The 20,790-nt window shown below is 50.3% G+C and overlaps 1 protein-coding gene across 3 annotated transcripts in view; it reads left to right on the top strand.

Annotated features, from left to right (window-relative positions):
- RPTOR (regulatory associated protein of MTOR complex 1) overlaps positions 1–20,790 on the top strand; it is a 274,050-nt gene that overhangs the window by 208,050 nt on the left and 45,210 nt on the right. For all 3 annotated transcript variants that reach the window (XM_073682602.1, XM_073682601.1, XM_073682600.1), the window contains one exon: positions 17,639–17,739. In XM_073682602.1, coding sequence (XP_073538703.1) covers positions 17,639–17,739 — 101 coding nt within the window. The remainder of the gene's footprint in view (positions 1–17,638; positions 17,740–20,790) is intronic.

Below are 20,790 nucleotides of genomic sequence, written 5' to 3'. Positions count from 1 at the left end.
AAAGAAATGGGAAGGACCCCTTTAGCTAAAGGCAACTAATTGGTACCACTAGACCACTGCCCACACCTCCTATTTTAAGTGCTTTGCACACACTCCCAGCATGACTGTATTCTAGCATCTTGCATATTAATCTGCCTTGCAGGTTGCTCTCTTGCTTTCTCTTTTAGTTGCTTGTTCTTTTGTGTGCACTCTTTTGTGTACTCTTTGTTACTCACCCTTATACAGTACAGACCAAAAGTTTGGACACACCTTCTCATTTAAAGATTTTTCTGTATTTTCAGGACTATGAAGATTGTACATTCACACTGAAGGCATCAAAACTATGAATTTACAAATGTGGAATTATATACTTAACAAAAAGGTGTGAAAACTGAAAATATGTCTTATATTCTAGGTACTTCAAAGTAGCCACCTTTTGCTTTGATGACTACTTTGCACACTCTTGGCATTCTCTTGATGAGCTTCAAGAGGTAGTCACCGGAAATGGTCTTCCAACAATCTTGAAGGAGTTCCCAGAGATGCTTAGCACTTGTTGGCCCTTTTGCCTTCACTCTGCGGTCCAGCTCACCCCAAACCATCTCGATTGGTGTTACGCTCGCGCCCGGACTGACTGGCGTGAGCGTGATTAGTGATCCCACTGTACCATGAACCGAGGAGTGCCTGGAGGGGCGTAACTAAGTATCAACCCGATCCGACCAAGGTCGCACGGCGGCTCAGTTGACTCCGTGAACCAGGGAGGAACAGAGCAGAGGGACCAGGTGCTACTCCAGGTCAGACCCCGGTCACAGCTGTTGACCCACATCGGGGAATACAGGAACAGGCAGGTTAAACTGGCATATTGACTGGTGTGTACTGGCAGGCACGGCTGGTATGCAGACAGGTGGATATTGACAGGCACGGCTGGTATGCAGACAGGTGGGCACAGGCAGGCACGGCTGACATGCAGACAGGCGGGTACTGGCAAGTAGGAACGTAGGCAGAAGAGGGATCAGTACAGACTGGGATACAGGAACAGAGCTGCAGGTGCGGTAGACAAGCAGAACGGAGCAAAACCCGCAGATGCAGTGAACAAGCAGAACGGAGCAAAACCCGCAGATGCGGTGAACAAGCAAAGCAGAGCAAAACCGCAGATGCGGTGAACAAGCAAAGCAGAGCAAAACCCGCAGATGCGGTGAACAAGCAAAGCAGAGCAAAACCCGCAGATGCGGTGAACAAGCAAAGCAGAGCAAAACCCGCAGATGCGGTGAACAAGCAAAGCAGAGCAAAACCGTAGATGCGGTGAACAAGCAAAGCAGAGCAAAACCCGCAGATGCGGTGAACAAGCAAAGCAGAGCAAAACCCGCAGATGCGGTGAACAAGCAAAGCAGAGCAAAACCCGCAGATGCGGTGAACAAGCAAAGCAGAGCAAAACCCGCAGATGCGGTGAACAAGCAAAGCAGAGCAAAACCCGCAGATGCGGTGAACAAGCAAAGCAGAGCAAAACCCGCAGATGCGGTGAACAAGCAAAGCAGAGCAAAACCTGCAGATGCGGTGAGCAAGCAAAGCAGAGCGAAACCCGCAGATGCGGTGAACAAGCAAAGCAGAGCGAAACCCGCAGATGCGGTGATCAAGCAAAGCAGAGCAAAACCCGCAGATGCGGTGAACAAGCAGAGCAGAACCGCAGGTGCGGTGAGCAAGCAGAGCAAAGCAAAACCCGCAGATGCGGTAGACGGGACATGGCTCTGTTCACATGGAACAGACTGAGAACACAAGAAGATAGCTGGAACACAGGAGTTAGATACAGAGGCAGGGAAACAGAACGAGCAGAACCAGATACACACAAGGTACTTGCAATGAAGTAGCGAGTAGACACAAAACTCACAAACAGAAGTACAGAGACAACGAGTTGGAGTTAGGTGCAGGTTCAGATACTGCAGGAAAAAGGGAAGATACAGACATAGAGACAAACAAGTAACGGACTAGGACACTGTTCAGACAGGGCCTGAACCAGGAACAAGATACAGGAACAAGCCTGGGAACTCAGCCCCCAGGGTGGCAGAACAGACTAGATACAGGACAGGACCTGGCAACTAAGTTGCAAAGACAAACTGAGTGAAGGTGTTGCTCAGGCCCCTCCTACTGGGTGAAGGGGGTTTAAGTATCCAGTGACTCACAGCAATAGGCTGGGGACGCATTAGGACTGTGCACACAGTAGCTATAAGAAACGAGCAGAAAGCTGCGCCGACGCCCTAAGCAATCAGACAAGAGACATGGACATAGCAGGAACTGAAACAGAGTGCTGCATGGACTGACAGGTAAGATTGCGGTCTTGCATGGTGGGAGGTGGTGCACCGTGCAAGCACGCCGCCAGGAATGTTACAATTGGGTTCAGGTCTGGTGACTGTGGAGGCCAGGTCATCTGGCGTAGCACCCCATCACTCTCCTTCTTGGTCATATAGCCCTTACACAGCCTGGAGGTGTGTTTGGGGTCATTGTCCTGTTGAAAAATAAATGATGGTCCAGCTAAACGCAAATCGGATGAAATAGCATGCCCCTGCAAGATGCTGTGGTAGCCATGCTGGTTCAGTATGCCTTCAATTTTGAATAAATCCCCAACAGTGTCACCAGCAAAGCACCATCACACCTCCTCCTCCTTGCTTCACGGTGGGAACCAATCATGTAGAGTCCATCCGTTCACCTTTTCTGCGTCGCACAAAGATACGGTGGTTGGAACCAAAGATCTCAAATTTGGACTCATCAGACCAAAGCACAGATTTCCAAAGGTCTAATGTCCATTCCTTGTGTTCTTTAGCCCAAACAAGTCTCTTCTGCTTGTTGCCTGTCCTTAGCTGTGGTTTCCTAGCAGCTATTTTACCATGAAGGCCTGCTGCACAAAGTCTCCTCGTAACAGTTGTTGTAGAGATGTGTCTGCTGCTAGAACTCTGTGTGGCATTGACCTGGTCTCTAATCTGAGCTGCTGTTAACCTGTGATTTCTGAGGCTGGTGACTCTGATAAACGTATCCTCAAAAGCAGAGGTGACTCTTGGTCTTCTTTTCCTGGGGCGGTCCTCATGTGAGCCAGTTTCTTTGTAGCGCTTGATGGTTTTTGCAACTGCACTTGGGGACACTTTCAAAGTTTGCCCAATATTTCGGACGGACTGACCTTCATTTCTTAAAGTAATGATGGCCACTCGTTTTTGTTTACTTAGCTGCTTTTTTTCTTGCCATAATACAAATTCTAGCAGTCTATTCAGTAGGACTATCAGCTGTGTATCCACCAGACTTCTGCACAACACAACTGATGGTTCCAACCCCATTTATAAGGCAATAAATCCCACTTATTAAACCTGACAGGGCACACCTGTGAAGTGAAAACCATTTCCGGTGACAACCTCTTGAAGCTCATCAAGAGAATGCCAAGAGTGTGAAAAGCAGTCATCAAAGCAAAAGGTGGCTACTTTGAAGAACCTAGAATATAAGACATATTTTCAGTTGTTTCACACTTTTTTGTTAAGTATATAATTCCACATGTGTTAATTCATAGTTTTGATGCCTTCAGTGTGAATGTACAATTTTCATAGTCATGAAAATACAGAAAAATCTTTAAATGAGAAGGTGTGTCCAAACTTTAGGTCTGTACTGTACGTCGCACTCATTATGTTGCTTGCTCTCGTGCGCCCACTTTTCCTTGCTATGTTTTTTACGCTCACTCCCTGCTTGCTCGCCCTTGCACTCGCTCTGTTTGCTCGCCCTCACATTCTTACTTCCCACTTGCTCGCACTCACTCCCCCCGTTTGCTCGCCCTTGTACTCTCACTCTGACCCCCGCTTGCTTGCTCTCCCTCCTTTCCACGCTCTCTCACTTCCCCCCCCACTTTCTCTCCCTCTTTCTCGCTCTCTCTCTGCCACGCTTGCTCGCCCTTGCACTCTCCATCTTTGCTCGCGCTATCATTCTGCCCCGCCCGGTCGCTCTCACTTCGCTCTGTTTGCTCGCTCCCACGCCGCCCCCACCACATGCTCTTACACTCACTCGTCACTGCTTGCTCGCACTCGAGCTCACTCTGCCTAACTTGCTCACGCTCTCACTTGCTTGCGCTCTCACTCCTCCCTCTTGCTCTCCTTCCATCTCACTCCCCCCCCCCCCCCCTGCTTGTTCACCCTCACACGCTTTCCCCCCTGCTTGTTCGCCCATCTTTCTCCCTCGCTTTGCTCGCCCTCTCTCTCCCCCGCTTTGCTCGCCCTCTCGCTCCCCCGCTTTGCTCGCCCTCTCGCTCCCCCGCTTTGCTCGCCCTCTCGCTCCCCCGCTTTGCTCGCCCTCTTGCTCCCCCGCTTTGCTCGCCCTCTCGCTCCCCCGCTTTGCTCGCCCTCTCGCTCCCCCACTTTGCTCGCCCTCTCGCTCGCCCTCTCGCTCCCCCGCTTTGCTCGCCCTCTCTCTTCCCCGCTTTGCTCGCCCTCTCTCTCTTCCCCGCTTTGCTCGCCCTCTCGCTCCCCCCTTTGCTCGCCCTCTCGCTCCCCCGCTTTGCTCACGCTCTCACTTGCTTACGCTCACTCCCCCCTCTAGATCTCCTTCCATCTCACTCCCCCCTGCTTGTTCACCCTCGCACGCTTTCCCCCCTGCTTGTTCGCCCGTCTTTCTCCCTCGCTTTGCTCGCCCTCTCCCTCCCTCGCTTTGCTCGCCCTCTCTCTCCCCCGCTTTGCTCGCCCTCTCTCTCCCCCGCTTTGCTCGCCCTCTCTCTCTCCCCCGCTTTGCTCGCCCTCTCTCTCCCCCGCTTTGCTCGCCCCCTCTCTCCCCCGCTTTGCTCGCCCCCTCTCTCCCCCGCTTTGCTCGCCCCCTCTCTCCCCCGCTTTGCTCGCCCCCTCTCTCCCCCGCTTTGCTCGCCCCCTCTCTCCCCCGCTTTGCTCGCCCCCTCTCTCCCCCGCTTTGCTTGCCCTCTCTCTCCCCCGCTTTGCTTGCCCTCTCTCTCCCCCGCTTTGCTTGCCCTCTCTCTCCCCCGCTTTGCTTGCCCTCTCTCTCCCCCGCTTTGCTTGCCCTCTCTCTCCCCCGCTTTGCTTGCCCTCTCTCTCCCCCGCTTTGCTTGCCCTCTCTCTCCCCCGCTTTGCTTGCCCTCTCTCTCCCCCGCTTTGCTTGCCCTCTCGCTCCCCCGCTTTGCTTGCCCTCTCTCTCCCCCGCTTTGCTTGCCCTCTCGCTCCCCCGCTATGCTTGCCCCCTCTCTCCCCTTCTTTGCTTGCCCTCTCTCTGCTTGCCCTCTCTCTCTCCCGCTCTGCTTGCCCTCTCTCTCTCCCGCTCTGCTTGCCCTCTCTCTCTCCCGCTCTGCTTGCCCTCTCTCTCCCCCGCTCTGCTTGCCCTCTCTCTCCCCCGCTCTGCTTGCCCTCTCTCTCCCCCGCTCTGCTTGCCCTCTCTCTCCCCCGCTCTGCTTGCCCTCTCTCTCCCCCGCTCTGCTTGTCCTCTCTCCCTGCTTTGCTTTCCCGCTCACCCCCGCTTTGCTTGCCCTCTCTCTCCCTGCTTTGCTTTCCCGCTCACCCCAGCTTTGCCCTCTCTCCCCCCGCTTGCTCGCCCTCTCTCCCCCGCTTTGCTCGCTGTAACATACCTGGCGGCGTCCTTGCATAGTGGTCCATCTCCCACTGTGCAAGAGCGTGCACTTGATCTCAGTCCAGTCTGCTAGCCCGACTTCCCTCCATGCTGTCTGCTTGCCTCTGTTTCTGCTGCTTAAGGGTGGCGCCCGATCACTTCCTGTTTCTTGTACCTGCTGCAGACACACCCCTTGTGCGTCCTCAGCCTATTGCTGTCTGTCACCTGGTATTTAACCCAGCTCCTCCCATGAAACCCTGCCTGAGCATTGTGTTCTGTCAGTTGGCTTCTGGTCACTGATATGCCAGGTCCCGTTTGTTTCCTGCCTTCGGTATTAGTTCCCGTGTCTGAACTGTGTCCTGTCTGTATTATCTTCTAGCCTGTTGTCTTCTGCCTATCCTGGAGGCTGTATTTCCAGGCCTGTGTGTACACGCTCCTAGCCTGTTCCTTTTGCCTTCTAGGGGCCGCATACCTAGACCCGCTCCTGTATCTTGCTGTTGTGTCTGTTCTTGTCTGAATACTCTTCTAGCCTGTTTCCTGTTTTTCTCTATGTCTGTACCTTCCCTTTTCCTGCAGAATCTGATCCCGTACCTATCTCCTACTCGTTGTCTCTGTACTCCCGTTTGTGGGTTTAGAGTCCACTCAATACTTCATTGCAAGTATCCTGTGTGTACCTGGTTCTGCCTTTCCCTTCCAGTCTGTTCTGTGTGAACAGAGCCCTGTCCCCTCTGCTCTGCCTTGCTTACCGCTCCGGCGGTTCTTGCCCGCTCTGCCCTGTCCACCGCGTCTGCGGTTTCGCTTTGCTCAGCCCTGTCCACCGCGTCTGCGGTTTCGCTTTGCTCAGCCCTGTCCACCGCGTCTGCGGTTTCGCTTTGCTCAGCCCTGTCCACCGCGTCTGCGGTTTCGCTTTGCTCAGCCCTGTCCACCGCGTCTGCGGTTTCGCTTTGCTCAGCCCTGTCCACCGCGTCTGCGGTTTCGCTTTGCTCAGCCCTGTCCACCGCGTCTGCGGTTTCGCTTTGCTCAGCCCTGTCCACCGCGTCTGCGGTTTCGCTTTGCTCAGCCCTGTCCACCGCGTCTGCGGTTTCGCTTTGCTCAGCCCTGTCCACCGCGTCTGCGGTTTCGCTTTGCTCAGCCCTGTCCACCGCGTCTGCGGTTTCGCTTTGCTCAGCCCTGTCCACCGCGTCTGCGGTTTCGCTTTGCTCAGCCCTGTCCACCGCGTCTGCGGTTGCGCTCTAGTCTGCCTGTTCCTGTATTCCCCGGTGTGGGTCAACAGCCGTGTCCGGAGTCTGACCTGTAGTAGACCCTGGTCCCTCTGCATGGTTCCTCCCTGGTGCACTGGCATCGTATGCCGTCGTGCGACCTTGGTCGGATCGGGCAGATACTTAGTTACGCCCCTCCAGGCACTCTCCGGTTCATGGCACAGTGGAATCACTACATACACACGACACGCCACTCAGCACGGGCGTGTGCATTACACTCGCCCTCTCTCCCCCGCTTTGCTCTCCCCCGCTTTGCTCTCCCCCGCTTTGCTCTCCCCCGCTTTGCTCTCCCCCTCTTTGCTCTCCCCCTCTTTGCTCTCCCCCTCTTTGCTCTCCCCCTCTTTGCTCTCCCCCTCTTTGCTCTCCCCCTCTTTGCTCTCCCCCTCTTTGCTCTCCCCCTCTTTGCTCGCGCACTCGCTCGCCCTCTCCCTCCCCTGCTTTGCTCGCGCTCTCTCCCCCTCCCCCTTTTTGCTTGCCCCCTCTCTCCCCCACTTTGCTCGCCCTCTCTCCCCCTCCCCCTTTTTGCTTGCCCCCTCTCTCCCCCACTTTGCTCGCCCTCTCTCTCCCTCCCCCTTTTTGCTCGCCCCTCTCTCCCCCATTTTGTTCGCTCTCTCACTACTCCCCCGCTTTGCTCGCCCTCTCTCCCCCCCGCTTTGCTCGCCCTCTCCCCCCCTCCCCCCCGGGCTTTGCTCGCCCTCGCACTCTCACCCCTCCTGCTTTTTGTTCGCGCTCTCTCCCCCTCCCCCTTTTTGCTTGCCCTCGTGCTCTCACCCCTCCCCCTTTTTGTTCGCGCTCACACACCCTTTTTGCTCGCCGTCGCTCTCTCTCCCCTCCCCTTTTTGTTTGCGCTCACACCCCCTTTTTGCTCGCCGTCGCTCTCTCTCCACCCCCCTCTTTGCTTGCTCTTGCGCTCTCACTTCCCGATGTGGAGAATTGTAGTAACCAGCGAATCTGTCTAACACTGTTGGGACCATGCAGGGTCGAATACACAGGTAGATAAGTTACTGGGTGAGTTACCTGCTTCTCTCCTATGGGAGTAGTAGCGGCACTTACATAGAGTGAATGTGGCAAGTGCATCATGGTGCAAGTGACATGGTGAAGGGCTTTCCTCAAGGTTATGGCTACCTGTCCTTGAGACGTGGAGGTTGCAGTGGTGATAACACAATAAATGTGACACTTTATATATTTTTAGGCAGTGATTGGATTGTCATTACATGTTCCACTGTACTTATGGGACTGTATATTGATCACAAAGATTGAGGCGTCCCAGAAGCGGCCTTTCCCATTAATCAGTCCCTGTGAATTTAGTTGGATTAACTCAGACTGAAGGACACAATGGCTGAGTATGAGGTGACACATAAAACACGTGGACCATACGTGGCGGTATAAAGTATGACTTGATCAGAAGTCCCAGGGCACATAGATAATACCTTAATTTGCGGATGCAGCTGCATATGGCCTATTGATTTTATGATTTGAAAGATTTTAACTGAAATGGCACCACACTGGTGATCAGGTTGTGTGTGGTATTGGAGCTCTATTCTAGGTACTTTAATAGTGCTGATCTGTAATGCCAAAATCAGCCTGTTAATAAGTGTGGCGCTGTTTTGGGAAGAAAGCCGCCTTGTTTTACTAATATTGGACATCCTCTCAGTATAGGGATTGTAGTACCAGGATCCAGGGGTTATTCCATTTTTCCTAGTATTGTGGTTTTCTTTCAGTCTCCACAAGTTATTTTTCCCCGGTGCCTTATATTATCGGCGACTTCCTGCCTTTCCCGTCCTTTGCTTTTTGCCAGCCCCTTGCTCTAGAGTTAATTAGCTTCTCAGAGACATACAATGACTTTTATTCAAAAGAATGTTTTGAATATTTATGACCTCAAATGAGATCATTATATTATATTAAGTTCTATTATCGGTGTCACGGATGAGACTCTCCGCACATAGCTCCAGTCATATCAACCTTTTACATTGCAACGTCCTTTTTTTACACATCTTTACGGCCTACCCAGGTTTTAAGAGTACTTTCTTTGATAGAGCTAATTGGACACGTTCCTTGCAGAACTGCTTAGTGCATTTAAAGGGGATATCCAAGATTAGAAACTAATAAACAGCGCCACCTCCGGGCAATGGTGGTTTTTTTTGTATTGCAGTTCAACTCTTGAATTTTCTACCCACATTCGGCCCAGATCGGCTGAACGTGAGCGTGTTCTCAATGGGCAGTGATGGAATAAGCCGCTTCCAGGTATCTGTTGGATTCCTATCTTCCGTGAGAGCAAAGGATTGGGCATATTGAAATTCCGAGACTTTGCTAAGGATAGGAAGGAGATGTTGTGACGGTCAGCCAATGTCGCCGAAATAAGAAGATCGTGCCCTAACATCTATGGGCACCTTTTCTTAGCAGTCTCTTAGAATCTAGGTGTTTTATCTCTGTCATATGGGATCACCCTGCGGAGATTTCTCCATGTTAAGAAGTCTTTATATCGATGATGTGCTCTTTGTATCGGGAGCGCACCCTATGTGACAAGACAACTGTATTTCTCTCTGTTCAGATTGCACACATTCTCTCAGGGGCTTTTTCTCTTTTTTTTGCTGACAATATATCTTTCCTTCAAGATTACTGTGTTGATTTTGCTTTCTCCTCTCTCCTTTGAGCAGTTGCTCTTTACTGACAATGCACTCTCGCTCTCCATTGATTGCTTTCTCTTTTGGTTGCACTCTCCTTGAAATTGTTTGTTCTTGCTCTGTAATGGTTATTTTTTCAGTTGCTCTCTCTTTTGCCCTTGGTTGCCCTTGATTACGTTCTCCTTTGCACTCATTCTCAGATTCTTTACCTTTGAATCTTAAGGCCCCTATGAACATTAGACTAATGTCGGCTGAACCCGCTGATATGGACTGGTTTGGCCAACATTTGTCTAATGTGTATGTGGGCACTGGCCAACTGATGGTTGGGAGAGATGTCGATCAGGAATGTTTGATTTCGGCCTGCCGATCACATTGTTCTCCCGGACATAAGCTGCCGGCCGATGTGTCACTTGGCGGCTTTCTACTAGAGAACTGAGGAGCACTCTGCCGAACAAGCGCTCCTGTTTATAGGAGAGATGGCTGTATTGGTTGCTGGCCGAATGCTCGTCTGTATCATCGTTAAGCTGGCAGCAATCTAATGTGTAATGCCGGCCTTAGGCTTGTTAAGTCTATCCTTTGCTGTCGCTTCGTTGTTTGCACTTATTCTCAGTTGCTTCGCTCTCTGTGGTTCTTGCTGCCTTGCTGTCACTTCTGATTGCAGTCTCTTTTCATGTCACTCTTGGTTTTTCTCTACTATCTCTGTCAGATTTGTTCTCTATTCCTCTCCTCTGAAGCTGCCCTCCCTCGCTCTGGCCTCTGTCGAAGCTGCCCTCCCTCGCTCTGGCCTCTGTCGAAGCTGCCCTCCCTCGCTCTGGCCTCTGTCGAAGCTGCCCTCCCTCGCTCTGGCCTCTGTCGAAGCTGCCCTCCCTCGCTCTGGCCTCTGTCGAAGCTGCCCTCCCTCGCTGTGGCCTCTGTCGAAGCTGCCCACCCTCGCTCTGGCCTCTGTTGAAGCTGCCCTCCCTCGCTCTGGCCTCTGTCGAAGCTGCCCTCCCTCGCTCTGGCCTCTGTCGAAGCTGCCCTCCCTCGCTCTGGCCTCTGTCGAAGCTGCCCTCCCTCTCTCTGGCCTCTGTCGAAGCTGCCCTCCCTCGCCCTGGCCTCTGTCGACGCCGCCCCCTCCCTCGCCCTGGCCTCTGTCGACGCCGCCCTCCCTCGCCCTGGCCTCTGTCGACGCCGCCCTCCCTCGCCCTGGCCTCTGTCGAAGCTGCCCTCCCTCGCTCTGGCCTCTGTCGAAGCTGCCCTCCCTCGCTCTGGCCTCTGTCGAAGCTGCCCTCCCTCTCTCTGGCCTCTGTCGAAGCTGCCCTCCCTCGCCCTGGCCTCTGTCGACGCCGCCCTCCCTCGCTCTGGCCTCTGTCGAAGCTGCCCTCCCTCGCTCTGGCCTCTGTCGAAGCTGCCCTCCCTCGCTCTGGCCTCTGTCGAAGCTGCCCTCCCTCTCTCTGGCCTCTGTCGAAGCTGCCCTCCCTCGCCCTGGCCTCTGTCGACGCCGCCCCCTCCCTCGCCCTGGCCTCTGTCGACGCCGCCCTCCCTCGCCCTGGCCTCTGTCGACGCCGCCCTCCCTCGCCCTGGCCTCTGTCGAAGCTGCCCTCCCTCGCTCTGGCCTCTGTCGAAGCTGCCCTCCCTCGCTCTGGCCTCTGTCGAAGCTGCCCTCCCTCTCTCTGGCCTCTGTCGAAGCTGCCCTCCCTCGCCCTGGCCTCTGTCGACGCCGCCCTCCCTCGCCCTGGCCTCTGTCGAAGCTGCCCTCCCTCGCTCTGGCCTCTGTCGAAGCTGCCCTCCCTCGCTCTGGCCTCTGTCGAAGCTGCCCTCCCTCTCTCTGGCCTCTGTCGAAGCTGCCCTCCCTCGCCCTGGCCTCTGTCGACGCCGCCCCCTCCCTCGCCCTGGCCTCTGTCGAAGCTGCCCACCCTCGCTCTGGCCTCTGTTGAAGCTGCCCTCCCTCGCTCTGGCCTCTGTCGAAGCTGCCCTCCCTCGCTCTGGCCTCTGTCGAAGCTGCCCTCCCTCGCTCTGGCCTCTGTCGAAGCTGCCCTCCCTCTCTCTGGCCTCTGTCGAAGCTGCCCTCCCTCGCCCTGGCCTCTGTCGACGCCGCCCCCTCCCTCGCCCTGGCCTCTGTCGACGCCGCCCTCCCTCGCCCTGGCCTCTGTCGACGCCGCCCTCCCTCGCCCTGGCCTCTGTCGACGCCGCCCTCCCTCGCTCTGGCCTCTGTCGACGCCGCCCTCCTCTCTGAGGATGTACTCACGTCTCTTAGTTGCGCACTCTGTGTCTCTCTTGTTGAGATTCCTTTTTCTTCATTCTCACAATTCTCGCTCTCTTCGGCTTCTGTTCACACCATGCTCACATTTTTCTTTATCTCTGCCCCTCGCCCGCTGCCTAATGTAGATTACTGGAATTATGTACAAACCATGTCCTGATTGTCGAATTCTTTGTTCCTACACACAATGATCTGCTCTCTGCTATGAGATTTGCTGCCCTGACATTTACTGAACGTCACCTGTATATTTATTTGGGTTATCTCCCCAGCGCAGCCTGCGTCACTGCACATCTCATGTCAGCAGCTGCATTATTCCACCTGTCGATCTCGGCACAACCTATTGTTACTGATTACACAAGACCACGAGCGGCGGAGAGAGTCAGACGGCGGCGGTCTTTCAAGATCTGCCTGCCAGAAGGATAACATTAACTGGAACATCTGTATAGCTCCTAATCTCTGCCCTAAATTCTGCTGCTCTTTTTTACTTGTATATAAACTTTCTGCAATTAAAGCCATTGATATAAATGCATTCAGTTTATGAGGGGTTAATCGCCATGTTTCTCTTTAATAAGCGGTGGTGTTCATCACATTGCAGCTTTCACCTGACACGCCGGCAAGAGTTAATGCATCCCGAGTCCAATAGTTCAGCGTGTTCCCGTCACCATGCTGTGGATTAATAAATCTTTGTAGCAGCGCTGGGAAATGACTGGGTAGAGCTCCGGCTAGATCCGTTTCCCTGCAATCTGCAGGGTAAATCACACACTGTTCTGGAAAATCCCCCAACCTTATTAAATATCTATCTTTATCCCCGGCACGTGTCTCAAATATCAATTAATAGAATCCCACTCCATCCACGTCCCCACGCCGGTGTCCGGGCACCGGGGGATCCGTAATTCACCTTCTCAGATGACTTTTAAAGTGCGTAAAACAATTTGTTTTAGTAATTAGGCTGCAAACGCGACAAGGAAATTGCCCGTAGCCGACACTTAACCTCTTCAGATGGAAAAGGCGGCTAACTGGGGGTATTCTCCCGTGGGGTAAGAGGATGGCGAGTCTGCAAGCACTCCTAGGTGAATAGTAGTAGGCTGCACACAATGGGACTTGATTACTCGGTTATTAAGGACTGGGGTGTTAACAGTGAGGGTCCTCGGGGTCGGGCACGCTTTAAGTGGTCTGAAAATGGGTTTCTGAGAGTAGGTCAGATGAGATGATTGGCAGCAGCAGAAGGATGGGGGGCACTCCTTGGATGTCAGCCATTCTCCTTCCCACACAACCGAGCTCAGTTTCCAGGGAATCAGTCGGTTGCAGTCAAAAGGCTAATGTGACTAAATGAGTGTATTCCTGGTAAAGCATGGCCCATTAGGGTAGTCAATGAGAGGACGAGCTGCCGGCCAAGACCAGTGTCATAGTTATCAGGAGTTATTCCTGGGTGCTGTTCTGTACGGACTCATATTAGCCGTGTATATGTCAATTTAAGAGGGAAATTATTGGGCGTACAGAGCTAACACACGCTGACCCATGGGAGGGGGGGGGATCTCTGCTACAGATTTTGCAATGGGGTCCAGGAGCCTCCATTTACTTTGTTATGATGCTGACATCAGAACAACTCCAAGGACCCATGCAATCGTCTGATTAAAGGCATTGCTTACCAGGAATAGCGCCGTACATTTACTAATGTTTGTATCTGGAATTGCAGCTCAGTCCCATTCACTACCGCTGTAATACCTAACACGGCCACTAAAAAATGTATGGCACTGTGCCTTGTAGGAGGAGGTGACACTCGCTGAGGCGCCTTCAGTTGATTTATGGGGGTGTCAGAAGTCAGACCTACACCAACCTAATATAAAACCCAAGACAGAAACAAAATGAACAAATAACCTGATGTAAGTAAATACGTAAAAGCAATAGTGCATATAAATAACATTGGGTACTTTTGTAAACTCTGTTTGATCAAAAAAAGCTTAAAATCCATTCCACCAACGTCAAGGTGTACCCAAATTCGGGATGGGCCTAACCTCTAGTATTAAAACCTCACTATGCATCATAGTGACCAACCTAATATAAGTACAGTACAGACCAAAAGTTTGGACACACCTCATTTAAAGCTTTTTTTGTATTTTCATGACTTTGAAAATTGTACATTCACACTGAAGGCATCAAAACTATGAATTAACACATGTGGAATTATATACTTAACAAAAAAAGTGTGAAACAACTGAAAATATGTCTTATATTCTAGGTTCTTCAAAGTAGACACCTTTTGCTTTGATGACTGCTTTGCGCACTCTTGGCATTCTCTTGATGAGCTTCAAGAGGTAGTCACCGGAAATGGTCTTCCACCAATCTTGAAGGAGTTCCCAGAGATGCTAAGCACTTGTTGGCCCTTTTACCTTCACTCTGCGGTCCAGCTCACCGCAAACCATCTCGATTGGGTTCAGGTCTGGTGACTGTGGAGGCCAGGTCATCTGGTGTAGCACCCCATCACTCTCCTCCTTGGTCAAATAGCCCTTACACAGCCTGGAGCTGTGTTTGGGGTCATTGTCCTGTTGAAAAATAAATGATGGTCCAGCTAAACGCAAATCGGATGAAATAGCATGCCGCTGCAAGATGTTGTGGTAGCCATGCTGGTTCAGTATGCCTTCAATTTTGAATAAATCCCCAACAGTGTCACCAGCAAAGCACCCCCACACCTCCTCCTCCATGCTTCACGGTGAGAACCAGGCATGTAGAGTCCATCCGTTCACCTTTATGCGTCGCACAAAGATACGGTAGTTGGAACCAAGATCTCAAATTTGGACTCATCAGACCAAAGCACAGATTTCCACTGGTCTAATGTCCATTTTTTGTGTTTTTTAGCCCAAACAAGTCTCTTCTGCTTGTTGCCTGTCCTTAGCAGAGGTTTCCTAGCAGCTATTTTATCATGAAGGCCTGCTGCACAAAGTCTCCTCTTAACAGTTGTTGTAGAGATGTATCTGCTGCTAGAACTCTGTGTGGCATTGACCTGGTCTCTAATCTGAGCTGCTGTTAACCTGCGATTTCTGAGGCTGGTGACTCGGATAAACTTATCCTCCGAAGCAGAGGTGGCTCTTAGTCTTCCTTTCCTGGGGCGGTCCTCATGTGAGCCAGTTTCTTTGTAGCGCTTGATGGATTTTGCAACTGCACTTGGGGACATTTTCAAAGTTTTCACAATTTTTCGGACTGACTGACCTTCATTTCTTAAAGTAATGATGGACACTCGTTTTTCTTTACGTAGCTGTTTTTTTCTTGCCATAATACAAATTCTAACAGTCTATTCAGTAGGACTATCAGCTGTGTATCCACCAGACTTCTGCACAACACAACTGATGGTCCCAACCCCATTTATAAGGCAAGAAATCCCACTTATTAAACCTGACAGGGCACACCTGTGAAGTGAAAACCATTTCCGGTGACTACCTCTTGAAGCTCATCAAGAGAATGCCAAGAGTGTGCAAAGCAGTCATCAAAGCAGAAGGTGGCTATTTTGAAGAACCTAGAATATAAGACATATTTTCAGTTATTTCACACTTTTTTTGTTAAGTATATAATTCCACATGTGTTAATTCATAGTTTTGATGCCTTCAGTGTGAATGTACAATTTTCATAGTCATGAAAATACAGAAAAATCTTTAAATGAGAAGGTGTGTCCAGACTTTTGGTCTGTACTGTATGTATGTCATATATCACGACACGTCTTAATGCAGGTCTTTCATCCAGTCCCATTGCCCTGGTATATAACATCTGTCTCCCCCACCCCCGCTGCATAACATCCGACCCCATTGCCCCTGGTGTATAACCTCCGGCCCCATTGCTTCCCGGTGTATAACCTCCGGCCCCATTGCTCCCCGGTGTATAACCTACGGCCCCATTGCTCCCCGGTGTATAACCTACGGCCCCATTGCTCCCCGGTGTATAACCTCCGGCCCCATTGCTCCCCGGTGTATAACATCCGGCCCCCTCACCGCCCGGTGTATATCCTCCGGCCCCTTGCCATACCACTTGCCTTTGCTAACGTGACAGAATGGCTGGTGGTAAAGAGCTCCCTGATACCAACGTGGTCCTGTAATAGGAGTCCGTTTATGACACATTTCCCTCCTAAATCTTCCCCATCACCTGTGAGTGATATTATTGAGAAGTGGAAATAACCACAGCAACTCAACCACAAAGTGGAGACCATGTAATGTTACAGAGCGGAGGGCTGAGTTCTGAGGAGAAAAGGGCAGAAAAGTCACCAACACTCTGCTGAGTCCAGACCTCCTCTGGTATAACATCAGTACAAATACTGCGCCCCTGCCGGAAGCTTCATGGCTGAGCAGTTGCAGCCAGCCTCACATCACCAAGCACAATGCAGAGCTTCGGATCGAGCGGTGTAAAGCCGCCACCACTGGACTCTGGAGGAAACATGTTCTGTGCAGTGACTATCTGGCATCTGGCAACTCCGGGTTGTTACCCGTCTGACTACATTGTGCCGTTTGGTGGGGGAGGAATAATGATTTGGGCTTATCAGAGGTCGGCCTCAGCCCCTTAGTTCCAGTGAAGAGAAATCTTAATACTTCTGCACAAGACATTTTGGAGATTTGTAGCTTCCATCTTTGTGGGAACAGTTTGGAGAAGACCCTTTTCTGTTCCCCATGACTGTGCACAAGGACCATACAGATGTGGTTGGGGGAATTTGGTGAGGAAGAACATGACGCCCGGACCTCAACCCCATCCAACACTTTTGAGATGAACTAAAGCGGAGATTGTGAGCCCGGCCTCTCCCCAACATCGGGGTCTGACCTCATATATGCTCTTCTGGATGACGGTGCAAAAAGCCCAAAATCTTGTAGAAAGCTGTCTCAAAAGAGTAGGAGCTGTTATATCTGCAGGGGCCAACTCCATATAAATGGCTATAGATATAGAATGGGAGGTCGGAGGAGTCCCTGAAGGTGTGAAGTTTAGTGTCACATTACTTGTATCCTTATAGTGTATGTGATATTCGGGATCAGTAGTAATCAAGGCGAGACCAATATGAGCAGTATGATCATCATCCAGAGTAATAGTGCAGGCAGGAAAATCTGCTATACTAGATGTAGATGGATGATGAGAGCTGGAAATGCACTGCCACCTACAGGCCGCGGAGACCCCACAGTAATGATGAGATTAATGCACACATATGGCAGAGGTGCGGATTGTCCCAGCCTCATCCAGATGTTGTCGGTATTATTCAGTAAGCGCTGGAAACATGAAATTATCCATGTATCCAATCATGTGGTGAGGTTAGTAGGACATACGGGGGATCAGAGCCGATGCCCCCGCTGCACGTACTACAGTCTTTGGATCCTACTGCACTTTTCTATAACCGCAACGACGAAGATTATATCGGGGCATGAAAGATTTCTGCTTCTGACAACCCCTTTAAATTGGTGAGGGCCAGCTGCAAGCGCAGCTGCCCCCTCTTGTGGACCACCAACATCCATTGAAATCGGTGAAAATGTATTGATTTTAACAAGGACCGTGTTTTTTTTTAAAGAACCCGTAGTGTAATACTTTAATTCTCCTGTAGTGGCGCTGCAGGAAAAAAATGAACATTTAATATCATTTAATACACAGATGATCGCTGACCATTTCAGCAAGAGGACACTTTGTGGTTTGCAGATCACAATTTGGGATGGCTAAAGCGAAAAAAAACCTAGACTGTCCTCTTCCTGCTTTTTGTCCCATCATCTGAAATACTCTGCGCTGCTGTGAGCAGTGATTTTCTGTCCACATAAAGATGCAAGCAGTCCAAAAACTTAAATTAACTATTTTTTAGAAATAGGAAAAAAAACAAATCTCTGTTGTCTGAAATACTCTGCACTGCTGTGAACATTCTAATTATCTGAAGGTGTCTCAATTATCCCTCAGGCAGATTGCTATGTGCTAATATTATTTCCCTGCTACATTTTACATCTCATTCTTGACTTCTGCAGGATCCCTGGCCGCTTGAATGACAGGAGGACGCCCCTTGGGGAGCTAAACTGGATCTTCACAGCAATTACTGACACTATAGCATGGAACGTGCTGCCACGAGGTACGGTAGCCTTAGCCGTCATCCTGCTGACGCATACATGGGGGGTGGGGTGCTCCCCTGGTTATTCCAGGGAGACTGAGCCGTACAGATCTGCATCTGACATGTGGCTCGCTCCTAATGCACTCTGTGCTGTTCAAGGGCACGCAGGCTTATCTCCACAATCCCATCACTCTGCCACTCACTCCTGCCATGCTGTGATTTGCTCCATTAGGGCCACCGAGCACATGTCCAGCATCGGGCAAATTGTGCATTTAATCTGCAGGGCAAATGCCTACACTGTATCTCCATAAAGCTTTACCCATTAATCCTCTTGGAAAAATATATAGCCCTCCAAAAATAGAATACAAGGTGTATGACTAATAGTAAAGAAAAAAAGACTATATATAATATAGTATACATGTTAAGTAAATTTGTAGGAAATTACTTATCCTGTACTAGAAGTTACCTCCTGCAGTCACTGCGTACATACATTACATTACTTATCCTGTACTGATCCTGAGTTACCTCCTGTATTATGGTCCATAGCTGCACTCACTATTCTGCTTGTGCAGTCACTGTGTACATACATTGCATTACTTATCCTGTACAGATCCTGAGTTACATCCTGTATTATACTCCAGAGCTGCACTCACTATTCTGCTGGTGCAGCCACTGTGTACATACATTACATTACTTATCCTGTACTGATCCTGAGTTACATCCTGTATTATACTCCAGAGCAGCACTCACTATTCTGCTGGTGGAGTCACTGTGTACATACATTACATTACTGATCCTGTACTGATCCTGAGTTACATCCTGTATTATACCCCAGAGCTGCACTCACTATTCTGCTGGTGGAGTCACTGTGTACATACATTACATTACTTATCCTGTACAGATCCTGAGTTACATCCTGTATTATACTGCAGAGCTGCACTCATTATTCTGCTGGTGCAGTCACTGTGTACATACATTACATTACTTATCCTGTACTGATCCCGAGTTACATCCTGTATTATACCCCAGAGCTGCACTCACTATTCTGCTGGTGGAGTCACTGTGTACATACATTACATTACTTATCCTGTACAGATCCTGAGTTACATCCTGTATTATACTGCAGAGCTGCACTCATTATTCTGCTGGTGCAGTCACTGTGTACATACTTTACATTACTTATCCTGTACTGATCCTGAGTTACATCCTGTATTATACTCCAGAGCTGCACTCACTATTCTGCTGGTGTAGTCACTGTGTATATACATTGCATTTCTTATCCTGTACTGATCCCGAGTTACATCCTGTATTATACTCCAGAGCTGCCCTCACTATTATGCTGGTGGAGTCACTGTGTACATACATTACATTACTATTCCTGTACTGATCCTGAGTTACATCCTGTATTATCCTCCAGAGCTGCACTCACTATTCTGCTGGTGCAGTCACTGTGTACATACATTACGTTACTTATCCTGTACTGATCCTAAGTTACATCCTGTATTATACTCCAGAGCTGCACTCACTATTCTGCTGGTGCAGTCACTGTGTACATACATTGCATTACTTATCCTGTACTGATCCGGAGTTACATCCTGTATTATACTCCAGAGCTGCACTCACTATTCTGCTGGTGCAGTCACTGTGTACATACATTACTTATCCTGTACTGATCCTGAGTTACATCCTGTAGATCTTTTTATTATAAAAATGAAAAGCATAACAATAATAATAACAGAAACATAAGAAAATTAATAACCAGAAAATAAACAATGTAATGAACTGGTCCAGCCGCTCCCTCTCTCCTCACACACATATTATACATATATACACAATAATAACTACTTACACTGTGACATCTGGTCCGGTTACCAAACAAATAATAATATAATAAATAATAACCGACAAATTATATACAAACTAATATATACATTCTTAGTATTTATTTTATTTAAAAAAAAAAAACTATACAAATATATACAAGACAAAACAAAACCCCGACACACTCGAGCCCACCTGTCCCTCCCCGGCACTGAACTGAGAGCTGGTCCTGCGCCTCATGCCTCAGTCCATGTCCAACGTCCATAGGACAGATCAGGCAGTGCCAGTTTTTCACCCAAATAACCAGTGTCCCACAAGATGAACCCACCTCCCCGCTTTTCCCTCCACCCAACCTAACACCTACACCCAAACCCATATATACAATATATACAGAAACAAACAATACAATAACAAACAATACAATAACCACAACTGAAAACGCCCAAGTTCGGTGCCTGCAGCCCTACATCACTGTCTACTGATCAAAACAAAACAAAAATCTGTGGTGTCAGCAGCAACCCACCACCAGGAGAGGAGATGACCAGACTAGGGCACACTAAAAGAAAAGCCCCTCCAGAGGAGAGCGGCCCTCCATGTACCCAGTCTCTCATACTCCAGAGAACGCACCTTCACCAGGTCACCGAGTATGGTCCTAAACACATCGTCCACTGGGAGGATTTTCCGCTGTGTCGATACTAAGCACCGTGCGTTCCACGTGTGATACCTAACCACTGCGCTAACTAGAAATAAGGTGCAGCGGTCCCGACCACCCAGGTCCCCGAATGCTCCATAGGCCCATTCCGCATAAGAGAGACCGGCCAGCCGGGGCCAGCCAATGGAGACGCCCACCCTGTTGTACACCTCTGTGTTAAAGGGACAACGAAGCAGGAAGTGGTCCATGCTTTCAAGCATGGTACCACAATGCTCCCGAGGACAGTTCCTGTCCTCAGAGCTCCTACACTTCAGATTGTCCCTCACACACAGTTTCCCATGGAAGCAGCGCCAAGCCAAGTCCCAAATCTTCGAGGGGATCCTGATAGAATTCAAAAGATGCGGACCCACCCCAAGATATCGACTTGGGCAATCTCTGAGCGCCAGAGGCCTCTGAAAATGGGTCAACAGAACCCTTTTGTCAAGGAGCTTCCTTGGCAGAGTCCTGACCTCCCACATTCCCAGACCCCACCGGCGAATTACCTTCAGAACCACGGTAGCGTAAGCCGGGAGATGTCCATGCGGTGTGCGGAGATCCTT

The sequence above is a fragment of the Phyllobates terribilis genome, unplaced genomic scaffold (genome assembly GCF_046119375.1).
Source record: "Phyllobates terribilis strain yellow unplaced genomic scaffold, ASM4611937v1 Scaffold_5__5_contigs__length_657084704, whole genome shotgun sequence".
Taxonomy (NCBI): domain Eukaryota; kingdom Metazoa; phylum Chordata; class Amphibia; order Anura; family Dendrobatidae; genus Phyllobates; species Phyllobates terribilis.
This window is presented reverse-complemented; position numbering and strand designations above follow the sequence as displayed.